This window comes from Coloeus monedula, assembly GCF_965178545.1.
Source record: "Coloeus monedula genome assembly, chromosome: 7".
Taxonomy (NCBI): Eukaryota; Metazoa; Chordata; class Aves; order Passeriformes; family Corvidae; genus Coloeus; species Coloeus monedula.
Genome location: NC_138787.1, coordinates 40,325,397 through 40,341,314, shown reverse-complemented (window position 1 = coordinate 40,341,314; position 15,918 = coordinate 40,325,397). Strand labels below are relative to the sequence as shown.

The following is a 15,918-nucleotide window of genomic DNA, read 5'->3' as shown; positions in this document are numbered from 1 at the left end:
AGCGGATACACAGCAGGAAAGAAACACTCACTGCTCCCTTTCCAAACTCATGAGAGACAAAGATGCTGCAGTCACATCCTCAGAGTCTGGGGTACACACTGCCTGACAAGAGGAAGAGATCCTGCATACTGCCTCTGTGATACCACCTCTCTGATGGGCTGAACCCACAATGTATCACGTTGAAGGTATTTGTCAGAACACAAAATTTTAACTCCTTCCTTTGCTCATTGGAAGAAAAAAATGTTTGCCAAAGACTTGATGAGGCCTGACTACCTTAAGCCAGAAAAGCAAACATGTGACTCCTGATGTCAGCAGTAACCCAGACCATTACTCAGAAAAGGAACATACTTTTAGGAGATGAACTAGGGCTGTTGGAAGCTATTTGTCTCATGCGACTTCCATGGCAGCTGAGTGCCACCAGCCGTGAAATGATTGCAGTCTTCCCAAATCCCACATTTCCAGTAATGACAGCTCCCTTGTTCTCTGCTGGGTCAGGATTCTGCAGTTTTTCTTCAATGGCGTGGAACAGCCATTCTCTTCCAACAAACACCGAGTCTGTGGTTATGCTTGGCACCTCAAACAACAGCGGCTTCAGCAAAATGTCCTGAGGCTTATAAGGGATGAAACGAGCTGAAAAGACATGTCAGGGAGGAAAGTTTATTAGAAGAAACTTGACATGCAATCAAGCAGCATGGTTTCAGAAGGTAACATCATTTAGAAGCCTTGTTACTATCCGTCATAATCAGACATTTCATCACGAAAACAGTAACATCTGATTGCCTCAGTTCAGGTAATCTCCATAATTTTTGCATTAATTAAATTGTAGAGGAAAGAAGCTACAGGTATAATCTGATTATTTTTTTACAATTGAACTGGATAGTAAGTTGTAGAATCCAAAAAGTTTTCTTAAAAATGCATTAATAATTCTACAAATGGGGAAGCATTTTTTAGAGTGAACTATGTGCTGAGCATCTCAGTGTTAGGTCTTCAAATCTGTAAAGACATTTACAGAGAAACAGAAAAAGGTACAGAGAATAACATAATTTTTCTGTTTAAAAAAAAACCCTTAAAGTAATACCGAAAAACCTACTGCCTTGTTTTTCTGTACTTTTCAAGTCACAGGATCAGAAGTTACACCTTTGATTACTTTGATCTATACATCTGGGAAACACCTGATGACTTGGGGAAAAATTCCGGTTTGATTGCATAAAATACATTAAAATTTACAGGGATAACAATATTCACCAATGAAATGCTCTAAAGATTCCTTAGTCAAATGTACTGTTACACAACTGCTGTTTCAGCATTAACCTATGACCGTGAAAAGCCATAAATGGAAGAGGGCACCATAGTATCTACATATGATCCTCAAGACCAGTTTTACTAGGAGTTTACTTAAATTTTTCTGGTTTTATTGTTATTGCTTGTAACAGATGCACCCAAATTCAGTCTCGAAACCATAGCATAATGCAGGAAAGAGTAAGTAAGCATCTTATTCGCAGATACGCAGTGACTTGTCAGGAGCATTCTACAGTAACACTGTGGGACAGGGCTGACCTGATCACAGAGCATTCACATTCCAAACTACTGAAGGACTGTATGACTGTGCCAGACAGATGCAGGTGTAAATATCTCTGCCTTTACCTTCCTGCTGCACTTTTCCACCAGCGGTGTTGTGCCAAGGCAAGCGAATTGAAGTTCGTAAAGGAGTACTTCTTTGTCCATCCAAATAACTCAAATCTTCCAATTTGGTTGAACTTGTTGCTAGAGTATTAAAGAACTGAAGCTTATTTTTCTCTCAACACAAGTTACAAAGAGTGTTATTATTTATTACAGTTCTTCATCCACATGTTACTTACAGAGAAGTTTTTCTAGACAATAGCAACAAAGTCATTCATGTTGTAACATTTACAAAATGCATTTCACTCAAGTTCACTAAGATTTAATTGGGTTTTTCCCCATTTAAATGGCACTCAGTTCTCCCATTGAGAGAGTTTCCTTTTTTACTGTGGGAACAACCACATCAGCGACGTCAGAAGTGTTAGAACAGGTTCAGGTAATACCTGCTAATACACTACATGTCACCAGGCAGAGTCCTGGAATAACTGGTAGACTTTTGAAGTGTTTCAAAAGTTCTGACCTAATCAATACCTACCAGAAAGCACAGTTACAGCCCTCTGGATGAAGGTTTTAAACAACTTAGGTAATGTTCATCTGTTCAGTTCAGAACATAGGCTTGTTTTTATCCTATAGAGATACTTTTATACTAACGACAAAGATTCAAAAGAAATGTCCTATCATTAAGAAAATCCTTGGTTTTGACCTCGGGACTTTACCTGCAACAGAGTTTGGACGAGGCATTATTAAAGAGCCAGAACTCTGAGCATAAGGAAGGGGACCCTCTCCTGTTGGTACTTCCTTTGGCAAATTCTCAGAAGATCCAATGGCTTCCTCTTCTGCAACTGGTGAACAATTATCTGTTCTTCGGTCACGACTGATGCCTTGATGTTTTCCAGCTCTGAGACTCCCATCCTTACTCCATTCTAAACTGGATCCACTACGATCATCATTTTCTGATGAACTTGTTATAGTGGCTGAAAAAGAGGAAAAAAACCCAAGTAAAGTCAGAAGAATATTACACATTAGAATTTTCATTCTCAAATGGCATTGTGAAACATAAATGACAAAATTTCAGTGTTGTTCAGAGGTCTGCAGCTTCAGCCTTGCAGGATGGTGAGGTACTCATACAACTCTGAATTCTTCCAGCTTAGGCTCACACTCATAAGAAATATAAGATTGGATGCTTCAATTCAACAGCTTGTATTCTAAGAAATACTAATAATATGGACATACAATTTACAGGCAGTAGAAGAAAAAAACCCAACTTTTCAGGCACTCCATTAATCTCTGCACACACTTAGATTGTACGTCAATATGACAAATTTATTTCATTTTTATTGTTGCATCAAAAAAATCTGGTTCCTCCTGAAGCATTAAATCTTTAGAACTCTGATTCCTCTTGGAGGGAAATGCAGCAAAAGGAAACCTGGGTGCTCAAGATTTCCATACTGACACAGCAGCAAGGATCCAGCAAAGCATTAATTTTGGCCAGCAGCCCAATCTTTTCTCCTACTTAGCTCCTTGCTGAGGATTAAAACCTGCCTTTACTACTATTATGTCAAACTCAATAGAAGCAAAGAAGAATTCAGTTACAGCAGTAAAAGACTGGAAAACTAAAGGAAACCTGAACTGTAAGTAAAAAAGAGGAAAATGGAGAAAAGACTGATTTCCCATCAGTCTGCTGGTCTGGAAAAAATAGTGGGAGTAGAAATACAAAGGAGGCCCACATAACTAGCATGAAAGCGCAAGATATTTTCATGGGTGGATGAACCCTGCCAAAGACATTAGAAAACATATACTTGCTAAGTGTAATTTAAAATGCACATGTGCTAATAAGAGATTTGAATGCACAAACATACTTGCATATAAAAACCAAAAGCACAGGTCACTTAGCAGAAAGGTGCTTCTTCCTTCCCTTCTTGGTTTCATGCCTTTAGAGATATAAGGTATGCTGCCCTGGGTAGCCAAGAGACAGAGGGTGTTCAAATTTTCCTGGGATTTGAGACATGAACAGGAGCTCTGCAGAAGAGCAGCAGATGATTTTCATGCAGTCCCGCAGCCATGAACCGCACGTACTTGACTGAAGGAACACAAGGGAGTTCCCCCTGCTCTTGCACTCATACACTCATCCTTCCTTTTCAGTAGGTCAATAAGCAACTTTTATCACTGTTCTAAAATACCTTCTTTAAAATACTGGTACTTACAGGATTATACAATAATGATGTTGTCATGCCAGTACACTATTTTAAACAAACATGAGGCCATTCTGACCTTATTGAGAACATGGACATACTCTTGGACTACTTCAAGCTTGTCAACCATGGCTAGTATGTTCACATCAGTATCTACATTTGTGCTCTTTTCCCAAAAATAACAATTCTGCGATATCCTTTCCTTTGCATCAAGGTGTTCATGCTATCTCAAAACTAGATCCTACACGAAGCTGTTCACATATCAATCTGACATGGAAGGAGTACACAGGATCATTTTCTTCAACTGAAACACTGAAGTTTTATACAGGAGTCTTTTGACCCATGACAAACAATGTCTCTTAGGGTAACTGATCAGTAAAAATTATTTATACTGAGCTGGTTGGTACAAGGAGCTTGTAACAGTTGGGCTGAGAGGGTGGCTTCCTCCAATGGTCAGTGACTCCCCACACAAGATGCACATATACCCTCAACTCAGCCATCTTTTAACGGAGGATCACACAATTTCATCTCTTCCACAACGTTCCATATTAGCTTCATTTTCATGCCAGTTACTCAAAAGTCTCCAGTGTTTTGAAACAGTTTCATTTAGGCTATTCTCATAAGAAATCACATCAATTATCGTTTCCTAAGTTGGAAGTTAAACCAACTTCAAGCTCTGCTGTGCTTCACCATTATGAAAAGCACTGTTAAGACCACTACAATGGAAAAGAAAAAAGGCATGAGAAAACAAGGAATGGAGAAAACCAGAGGAAATTAATTATTTCAAAGGAAAAAGTGGAGAAATTAGAACTGCACCAGGAAAACAAAAGAAGCGAAATGCACACCTAACAACAGCAGCTGTTATAGCCAAGAACAGGATTTTGATCTTTCAAAATGGGATCCACAGACAGTGTAAACAGAACACAGTGACATAAAGCAGCTGTTCAGACTTGTACAATTAAGAGGAAAGTAATTTCTCCTACCTGTACTGCTAATGAAAATGCTCACCTATAATCCCACTGTCCTTGCTCTCCAGGGTGGAGCTGGGGGTGCTGATGGTGCCGCAGGGACTGCCCTTGTTGGCTGCTGCTTTGCCAGCGCAGCTGTTGAGGGTTGAGCAGGGACTGTCGGTGCTGGGCGATGTCGTGCTGCTGGTGAGGGTGGAACAGGGACTCACTCCTTGGCTGGCAACTGCACACTGCCGTGGGAAGAACAAGAAACACTGCACACCAGGCTGGACACTGTTGGGCTGAAAACTAGAGACCTTGAGGTGAGGTAGAATAAGAGCGAAGTGAAGGACCCATCTTTCAAGTGAAAACGTCAAGAAGTAAAGCCTTGTCTAGACTGGGAATCTTAATCTTTCACATTACTCTTAAAAAGTAACTGCTGAAGAAAAAAGGGAGTTTCACAGTTCAGTGAAAGAGCTGCAGTCAGGCAGATTTCTTTTCTATTTAAAACTTTACTGGATACTCTTCCCCTCCACCTCTTGTATTTACTCTTTTGAGTTGAAAAAATCTGGAACTGCAGTCTTATTAATTTTTCACTATCAGTGTGAAGACCCAAACTAATGCACTAAGGTTTAGGAGGGCTGGGACTAAAAGTGGAGAGAGTAAGGGGAAGAAGCAGAGGTTGGTAGTTACTGTGAAGTTTTAGTTAGCAGGTGAGTTTCATGTGGATAGTAGCTGCTTGCTTCTCTCCAGTCCGAAATGACAGAGAAGGACTGTCTGATAGAACTTCTCAGGAAGAAACAAACACACCCCTCTCCCCAGGCATGCTCCCATTTTAACAAAACACTGGCCTTCTCCATTCTTGGAAATCACTGAAAACATAAGGCAAAAATTTCCTCCTAAATACTAAAAGCAGAGAGAATTCTAGAAGCTATTCACAGTCACAGCAGATTAGAGTTAACCTCCAGAAATGGTAAGTCTATCCAGTTTGTGTTTTTTGAAACTGCAAATTTATCTTGCATTCTTGAAAACAAACACTTGTTAAAATTAAAATCCAGTTCTATTGCTATATATCTATTAAAAGGGATGGTATTTAGGCAGGTATCAAGTGACTGCAACTACCAAATAGAGGAAGTAACTAGTCCTCTCTGAAACAGGATGAACATTAAATATATTATATTCCATTATCATACCATAACTTCGCTTTTCTCTTCCATGTGAGCAGAAGTCGAGATCCCTTCCCCCAGTAAAAACCCCAGTCTTGTCATCAATTCTTGTGCTGCAGGAGAACAGCTTGAATCTTTGTCAGGCTTTGCTTTGGATTGGGAGGAAAAAAGTTGAAGGTTAGAGTCTTATATTCGGAAACAGTTAAAAGAGGTAGTAAAAGTACAACCAAATTGTCCGTCCAACTTTTAATTGCTGGTGGGTCATGGATCCTCTGCATAACTGCATAAATCTAGGGGAGGAAAAACCCACCTGCCAGTCAAACCAGAAATGTTTAAGTGCAATCAGTTCATCATTGGACTGATGAGTGACATAACACAACAATTCTTCTAATAGCAGTATTAAGCTCAATGCTCTAAAAGCTTAGTGGCAAGCTGAAATTCTATTTCTGTCATATAAAAAACCTGGAGAGTAGTTAATAACACAGATGTTTTGTAATCTCACAGTTAACACTAGAACTAGTACCATACATTTTTGTTTTGCTTGCTATGCAAAAGATGTGACACCAGTTCTGAACGTCCCAGCTCTTCTGGTGCAAAGATATTTAATTTTATCAGTACAGTGCTTTGAAATGTCTTCTGGCATCCAACAGACAGAACAACAAACAATTCAAAATGAAGCAACTTGCAAAAAAAGCAGCCAAGCACAGCTCTGCCCTGGCACATACTCTTGCTAATGGAATCTCACAAACAAGCATTTCCAGCCATTTTCCTTCTTTGATGCCAGATGTCTGGCATCATCCACCAACCTGTGACCATCTGCTCTGACAGGAACATTTACAGGGCATTTATCTCTTTTGTCCGTTATTATAAAAGAAAATATATAGCCTGTCCCATCCTCAGGTATAAACAGCTAATTAAATCAGGAGCATCACTGTACCACTTGGAGAACCAGCTCCCAGCAGGAGCTGTTACCCCAGAACTGCCAAGGGGGACACTGAGGAGCAGCTGCACGGCCACTTCCCAGCCAGCACACCGGGGCTGCTGGTGCCACCCCACACTGCTGGGAGTCAGCAAGGACACCCAAACAGCTCCAGCACTTCAACTTTTGGAGACGTTGTGCAACAAACGATTCCCAACTGCTATAGAGCGCCTCAGCGGGCAAGAGAAGTAGGTGCCCAGACTTACAGATGAATTTTAGGAGAGGAGAAACAAGACCCTCAGCTGCAGCACCTTCCGCACCACCACCGAGAGGAGCTGGGGTGAGGGGGGAACCCACAAAAAATCCCAGCTGAACTGTCCCTTGGCCTTCCCTTCACAGTGTCACTGAGCCAGACAGTGTCAGGACAATCTTTACTCTCTGTGAGGAGCATGTGGGTCTCTAACCATGTACGACACAGCTGACACTCAGTGGTACCTGCAAACAGCACATCCTTCCCCAAGCTGCAGACTGGAAGAGAAATACAGAAAATAACTGTAACTGAACAGCCTGACCATAGCACCACTTCAACAATGGCCTAATTTTATGAGTGACATAAACCCCAATGTTTGCAAACATGAGCAGTTTACTAGTCAATCCTCTGTCTTTATTTCACTCCAGCTCAATGCCTACTTGAATGCATGTATTTCTTAATTTTGCGGACAGCTTGAGGTTTTACTCTTCAAGACAGATTCTCACTTAATCCCAAAAGAAAGAAGTCTATGAAAGTAGATAGCAAAAGTTTTTTTATCTCAGAATTTTTACAAATTGACAGGCCTCCAAATATTTGCCTGGAAAATATATTTCCTCTTAAAAATAGCCATTTTAAAGATTACAATTAATCTTTTAAGTCACAATCGTGGAAACTACAGTTTGTGAAATCAACATCTTCATTCTCCTCTCAAAATTACAAACCTTATTATTATTAAATTATAATATTTGACAAGTCTGAGTAAATGTTAGGCAGAGTACCAAATTCAGTCAGTAACAGAGATCAAAGCTAAGAGCCTAAGGTGTTCAACCCAACATCCACTGTTTGATCCTTAAACACCAGAACCTGGTGCTGATCTCCAGCAGCCTCACCATCTGAGAGCACAGCTCTGTGAGAGGAGGAAAATCACAACATGGTCACCTTCAGACTAGGGGGACAAAGACTACATGCTTTCCCAGCTGGACCTACAACTTTAATGCCAGCACTACAAGATGGCTGTGAAGATGAAGGCACAAGAGTGACCAGGGGAACTATACTGTATCAAATGGATGGTGAAAACAATTTGAAATAGTTCTATTTTTGCTACAAAGTGCCTGTATTTTAGAAAGAAAACACTGGCTTTTTAAACCGTAGTTTCCTTTAAAACTGAAACAAAAGGAAAACGAAAGAATTTTCACCCGGAACATCATCAGTTATATCCACTGACCTTAATGTGGTTAGTTAAACTGAAAAATTAATCTAAAAATACATGACACATACTGACATACGTGTCATGACATTCACTGTAAAAGCCATGCTCTGTCACACACTAGTCAGATTAAACCAACATGAAACTTTCCAAGAATGCCAGTTAACTCTAGGGAGGTGGCTTCTCCCAGCTTTGCCAACACAGGAGTTAACTGTTACCGCCTTTGTCAGCAAATTTTTACAAAACTTCTAAAATGAAGCACTGCAAGGAATGCAATTCTACACACTTGAGTCAAATTATAATTAAAAACAAGTTCAGAAAAATGCCAGAAGGCCTTTGCTCTGTGGCAGTCACCAACACCAGGACATCACTTTGCCTGCAGTGAATGACCAGCCCCAAGAACTCAGACAGCTCTAAAGATAAGCTAGGTGTAATGGCAAGCACCTCCTCCTTGCAAAACACTGTTCCCAACACAGAATGGAATTTCTCATCCTACAGCTCATTAGCACACACTGTGTGAAGCGGCAGTGACGCTGATGTGGCAGGACAGCCGAGCAGACACTCACCGTTCGCGCCGGCCTCTCCTGGCTCCGACCCCTTCCGCAGCGGCAGGGCTGCCTCACCTGGCACTCTGGGGCTTTCCACATACTTGGGCTTCCTGACCGGACCTGCAATGGGAATGAGCTGAGCATATCTAACCCTTTCCAGATGGACCACAAGCTTCCTATGTCCTGTATCCTCTATGATGTAAAAAAACCAGAGAAATTATTTCTCACACACACAGCTGGTATCACAAAGATCAGCGAGCTGCTGCACTTCCACTCTTGTGAGAAACACAGGCTCTGGGCTTTTCAGAACACAAAGTCTGCTAGAAAACAAACCCAATGTATGTGGTGTCTAAACTGCATACTGCATGTTACCCCAGTAGCTGGTCTCCCTCCTCAGTGCTGATGTGTAACTCAGGTCTACACCTCAGGCTCTCAACTGTTCTCCACCTGCTCTGCACTTCCCACACTAACAGAGCAAAACCCCTTCAGGGAGCAGAGGGACTGTGGGCCTGATTCCAACTGTCCCACATTGCCCCTGATAAAGGGGCTTTCCCCTTCTGCAGTTAGGGTCTTCAAAAAGCATCCTTCTCCTTGGCTCAGAATTCAAGGGCACACCAAAGCTCTCTCACACTTTGTTTATTAAAACCTCAGCCTATATGTAGGCTGTGGCACATTAAGCATCCTTCTTTCCTTTTGGCAGCAGCCTCGGATGCTACATTACGTCTCTGAAAACTACATTGATTTCTTGCTCATTTTCCTGAGCACTTTAAGACTCATGACTGCTTTTAAGGACAAGTTGCATCTCTCCTCTGTGATCTCAGGCTCCCAGGGTCACAATGCCACAGAGCTGGGAAGGCCTGGCCACCCCATCACAGGGTAACATGCATCATTTGCCCAGAACAATCTGGGTGGACCCATCTGCTCTTTCAGATTTCCACCTAGAAGTGCAATATGGGAACATGGTGACAACCTAATTTCTAAGCTAAGAAATACTGGGCAGGAAGTGTCAGTCCTACACAAACACATATTTGCATCTCTAGTAGAGATTCTTGAGTCGATTTCACTTTTTACACCAACAGCTCGGCACCAACACCAGAGGGGGCTCTTCCAATGCTACTGTCTAACAAAAATAAGGGGCATTGGTCCTGGCAAAAGCAGCTAAAAACACATTCCCTTGAAACAAAATCACATTCCTTAAGGAGACAATAGTCCACACCTGTCATCTGTAAGCATAAGTATAATCAAACATATCCAAGTTGGACAACAAAAGCACTCATTCTAAAAGAACAAAAAAACCCCAAAACGTGTAGCAGTTGTAAAATTAGATCAGCATGGAAATATCTTCAGGATCTATGTTTAACACTTGTGCTTTAAGCTGTGGAGGAGGCCCTTTACTGAATTTTGATCCTCACAAACTGCTGTGGAAGTGACTTACAGTGCCTACAAACCTGATATACAACATTGGAACAAGTAGGAGAATTCATGGTAAATTTATTTTCATGCACTAATCTAAAACAGGACACATGAATTAATCCTTGGATGAAAAGGACCCATTTAAATGTGAACTGCATCTGCAGAACAGCAGCTCTTTTCCAGAAGTGTAAGATGGCTGAATCAGGTCTGACGGAAGGTTCATCCGGGACAGGGCTTTATCAGCAGCAAACTGCAGAGGAATCTAAGTAAGGGAAAACACACTCCCTGCTATGCTCTCGTGACTACTGCTAAGTGCCTTATCATTTCCGGAGGCAGAAGTGGTCACTTGCTCTTTAAGAGCTCTAGATGATTTTTCTTCCAAGAGCTAACCCCAGCCTTTCTTTCACAACCTGCAATATCTGCAGGTGAACACAACACTGCTGGACACAGTAACTACACTGTCTTCATTTCAATGCAATTGCCTTTTTTCCAGAGGGACAAATACCAGTCCAGTCTATTACCATGACTTCTCCTTCAGTGCCATTCCACACTGACCATCACTCCTGCAGCCTGTTCTAGCTCTGTCCTAAATCTACTGCAGATTTTTAAAGTTGGTATCACCAGAGCTACACCAGTTTCCTCCCAAAGAGGACAAACTACAATTTATACAACTCCATAACTATATATTTTTAAAGTCATCTATTGCTTTGCTAGTAATTCTTAATGCTTTTTTGACTGCAGAAGAGCTGATTCCTCAGAAGATCGTTGTAACTTGTGCACCTCCATCCTTTCCCTCCTATCAGCACTAAGTGGATCTGTAGCTGTACTGATCCTGGGGATTGCCCAATGCAGGCACAGGACCTTGGAGCTCAGACAGCTTAGTGCACACAGGGGGAACAGCCCCCCACAGCTCCCAAGGGTAGGGCACAGAACTGCAGCCTGAGATGAAACCAGTTCTCTGACCTAGTCTAGCCTCAAGAATCAGGTATGAGGATTAATTTGCTTATTAATTAGAAGTTTTAATTGAAGTTTAATTTCAAAACGTACTAAAGTTCTGTTGTACGTTTATGCAAGACTCTCCCAGCAGTCACTTCTGGCATTCACTGATGGAAATTCACTGATTTCAAAGGAAATCTTTCTCTGTTCAAGCATTATTGTATCATTAACCTAAGGCAGCAAACATTTTTTTCAAGTGCAGGAGCAACATCTTTCACTCATATCTTAAACTCCACAATCGTTTATTTTGGAACATCCCTTATAAATCAGTATTTTCATTCTTTTCGTTCAGCCTCCTAAATCAGACTATAATCAATTATTACCCCTTTAAGACAACAAATACCAATTTAGCTGCACACCTGTAAGATTGCCAATCCAAACAGTGTTCCATTCTAGCTTTGTAGTAGAAGATAACTCAACTTACTGTGACAGTTTTTCATGTACCGCTCCCCTGCCCAGGACTGTCCTGCTGACAACTTTTTCTTAGTTCTGTTTGTTTCTGCTCTTTTATCCACCTTTTCCTCAACTAATTATTTTGTTAAGGAAGTTTCTGATTCCAAATGAACTGACAGGTTTAGTATGCCAGTGATTTCAGGCTCCCTAGTGATTTCAGATGTAATTTCTCTCCTTGCTTTTTTTATAGCTAGAGTTGAGCACTGAACTGGGGCCAGAAACACTTGTAAACGCTGAGCTCTCCTCACAGAGCAGAGCTCCCACCTCCTATGCAAACAGGTAAAGCACAGTGTATGTCTGTCTGTCTGTCCCTGACCCAAGGACTGTGCAGCTCTCCCTGTCCCCACGAGCTGTGCACACACCTGCTCTCACGCTGCAGTCCTGGTGAGCCCACACACCAGGCCAGGGACACTCACTGGTACCAGTGGGGACAGGCTGTGCTCCCAGCATGGAGGGACTGAGAAGCTCAGGCTTCAGCCTGGAGACGACCTGGGGCCAGCAAGCCAGAGCGAGGGGATCAGGATGGGACACCAGAGCTCTGAGCAGCAGTTTCAAGAGACACCAAACCCAGAGTGCTGTCCTGGACCAGCCACTTCCCAATCAATCTGTGTGTTCCCAACAGACCCCGAGAACTTGCTAAGCGTTAAGGTACCTGAGTGCTTTTCTCATGGGCCACCTGAGAACTGATAATTATGCACAGAACAAATATGCCTATGATTGAACAAAATCCTCTTAATCCAAAGGGACAGAATGAAAACACTGCTCTCCCCACAGCACTTCTGCAGCTAATCCACACCCGCAAAAGCATCCTCCTGAATCATCTGGAGTGGAAAACTACACAAGTATACAACTCTCACAGAAGAAATCATTCCAAGCATAACATTCTTTTCCCATCACTGAAATTTTAATTAAAGAAGAGAAACTAAAAAAAAAACTGAAGCAACCTAGAATGTAAAACAACCTTCAAAATTAGCAAATGGTCATATGAGTAAAAATGTGTCTGACAGGAAGGGGGGGGAAGTACTTTTCCATTATTTTAAATTGAACAGTTTCTGTTTGGACTTGTATACTGCTTGAATGTAAATTTACAAACTGGCCTTACAATTTGTCTACTGCTGTTGTTGCTGTTTTTCATATGGTCCTACTGCTAAATGGTAAATTACTGGAATTTACTACGTTGTTCAAAATGTTTGCAATACCTTCTGCTTAACAAGACACAGTCTAAGATTCTTTTAAGCCCCATCTATCGATGAGTGTGCAACTTTCTAAAAAGGTAAGAAAATTAAGTCTAAAACACACTTTCATCATTAGATAGATCACTTTTGGTGGATTGCTGGTTTTCCAACAGTTTGATGTGATGGATAACCAGATGGCGAGTGAATGAAGCATTAATAGAAGGAATAAATTTACTCCAGTCCCAACAAAAATACGAACACATTTTAAAGAAATGACAAAGGACAGCAATACTTGTGGCTCACACAGGAGCAAAGCCAAGCAGAAGTGCCATCAGAACAAAAAAGCAAACCCAAAATTACACCTCTGAAGCTACAGAGCAACACACACTTGGAAAAATGCAGAAAAGGCAATGAAAGGAAGAGCAGTAAGAACAACTTGTAACTAAATTACCTTACATGTAGGATTTTTGTGCTTTAGACATCACCAACTTGAGTCTAAGTCTGTGAAACAGTCTGAATGTCAACACCAGTTACCCAAAACCATAAAATACTAAATAGTGCATTTTTTACTGCAGAATGTTCTTCCATGCATTATTTAACCATGAAAACCAATTTTTATCCACGCATCATACAAACACAAGATCAGCAAACAGAGATGCAGGAGCAGATAAACATCAGCCAGAGCAGACAAATTTCCTGGAAAAGCAGGAATGTACTGAGAACGAAGCCCTCAAACACAAATGTTTTCATGAACATTAGTGCAAGTAAGTATTAATTAACTACAACTTCTAGTTTTTAATTTGTAACTGTGAAACACAGTATCAGAAAAATCCATTTTTAATCTACTAATCAAAAATTTTAACTAGAACAACTCAGACTCAAGAAAAAAACTATGAAGAACTCTTCAATAAAATCTGAGTATCTCATAGTGAGCATACTCTTTAATCATTACCATTGAGAATACATACAGTGTATTGTTTCAGTCTAACAGCCACTAAACATAATTTTATTTCAGGGAAATAAATTATGCAAGGATATCACCTGATATATACCTGACCATCAACATGCCAGGGTTGTATGAACAGAACAAAGGCAGAATCAATAACCATGTGGCAAGGGACAATCTTTTCTTCTGCCCTATTACAGTTTCAAAGACTTCAAAAAAATATTAACGATATTAATCTACACCAAAAACCACATCTCTAAGTAGTTGCTTTGTCTTCATCTGTAAACTGAGAGGACTGAAATTAGAATTTTGTTCTACTATTGTTAGACAACTTCATCACTACAACTCGACTTCAGAACACTACTTCAGCTTCCTGTGCAATCCTTTCTTCTTTCACTCACCATATCCTGAAAGATCTGTAACTTGCTGTCATGCTACTGAAACAGAGAGCTTTGAAACCAGGACATTGGTATAATCCTTGTTACTACCCTTGTCCCAGATACCAGACATCTAATTTATATTAAATCATCTTCCATTAGCTAGAGTTTGGTGAAAGTCAAAGGAATAGCACAATGTTTCTGTCAACCTCCTACCACCTGGTTAGGTCTTTGTACAAAATAATGACACATAAATGCCAGTGCATTCCCAGCACTGTAGCATCTCAGGAAAGTCTTTTCCCTTGGCTGTGGATCACAGTGGAATGACTTTGCAGTCATCAGGAATATGGTTCTTCGGTCATGACTTATCAACTGTTCAGCATTTTCTGTGCTGACAAATCCCAGATTTTGAACTCAGTTCCCAGACCTTAAAAACTCAAACCTGTTGAGTGCCTCCACAGGCAATAGGAATATGGACAGTTTCACCTGCCTCTCCCACTCTGACTCAAGTGAACCCAAGTGATGCCAGTGTGCTGGAATGATTTCTATGCACAGAATGCTGATAAAAGGAGCCCGATGGAGCCCCATATTTAGCCTGGGTCACACACCAGTGTGTAGGCACCACTGAGGACACAACTGCTGAAAACGAACAACTTTCTTGTCACTTCCACAGCAATTTATCTATTAATACATTTGTGTATGGAGATACAAGTAAAATAAATGAACTGTAAAAGCCGCAAACAACACTCACTCTTACACAGTCACTAACACGTGCACAAACAAAAGTTTCTGCAGCAGTCCTCTACCTGATACACTAACCATAAATAACCAGTTGTAATCATATTCAGACACTTCAGTGTAAGTATTTACAACACCAATTACAATAAATTTTTGCCACATGAAATAATACATTCTATTTAATAACCAATTACTTTTTTAGCCTGGAAACTGCACTGCTCTTGCTGCAAAAGTTTAATAGGATTTTACTATGTTATTTTATGCAACATTTATCAATAACTGAGTTAACATGTTATGAAGATTTTAGGTGCTCATTGTTTCATCTTACCTGGAGACTTCTTGTTTGCTCTTGCCTGCATCAGATAGGACTGGCGTGGCAGCAGAGGCGAGGACGGCAGTGACATTGAGACTCCTTTGGCCAAGTTCGTTCTGTAAGTGTCCTGGGAGCCTGGCTGGTCACCAGTGGGGAAATCTGCATTGTGGCCAGATGTTGATGTAACCTGCAAGGCATTCTCTGGGCAGCAGTCACCTGCTAAAAATAAAATTTTGTCATCATTAGGTGATGTGCCAAAATAAACAGCCTAGAGTTGCATTGAAATTGAAGTATTTAACACAGGAAAACATTTGACAGTAGCAGTTGAGCATGACTCGCCCTACTGTGCTCCCTCCACTGCAGAATCCAGATAACCACTGGGAAAATGTAAATACACAAGTAAGCAACGGTTTAATTTAATGTAATGAAGACAAAAAGGGGGAAGAAAAACCTCACTTTCAACAGAGTCAGTACTTTTCAGATTTCGTCCTTAGGGTTAACATCAAGTTTCCTATGAAGATAAAAGTATTTTTCAAGCTAAAAAGGTGTTTTAGCACCACTGTAATAGCCTGAAAGTCAGGACCACCTGAAATATTGTTTACTGAACTAGTTAAAGGAGGGTTGGGCTACCCCTTACATGCAATGAAAAGGTAGACTA

The 15,918-nt window shown here is 40.9% G+C and overlaps 1 protein-coding gene across 6 annotated transcripts in view; it reads right to left on the bottom strand.

The window, feature by feature from the left end:
* TANC1 (tetratricopeptide repeat, ankyrin repeat and coiled-coil containing 1) overlaps positions 1–15,918 on the bottom strand; it is a 72,198-nt gene that overhangs the window by 28,372 nt on the left and 27,908 nt on the right. For 3 of the 6 annotated variants that reach the window (XR_014226582.1, XM_082285280.1, XM_082285281.1), the window contains exons 3-10: positions 15,276–15,479; positions 8,868–8,969; positions 7,340–7,372; positions 5,953–6,074; positions 4,821–5,010; positions 2,337–2,594; positions 1,645–1,764; positions 349–630 (exon numbers count right to left, since the gene is read on the bottom strand). Coding sequence is in view for 5 of the 6 variants with exons in the window: in XM_082285280.1 (XP_082141406.1) it covers positions 349–630; positions 1,645–1,764; positions 2,337–2,594; positions 4,821–5,010; positions 5,953–6,074; positions 7,340–7,372; positions 8,868–8,969; positions 15,276–15,479 (1,311 nt within the window). In the remaining variant the exon portion in view is untranslated. The remainder of the gene's footprint in view (positions 1–348; positions 631–1,644; positions 1,765–2,336; positions 2,595–4,820; positions 5,011–5,952; positions 6,075–7,339; positions 7,373–8,867; positions 8,970–15,275; positions 15,480–15,918) is intronic. The other 3 variants (XM_082285282.1, XM_082285279.1, XM_082285283.1) reach the window with 2 other exon arrangements.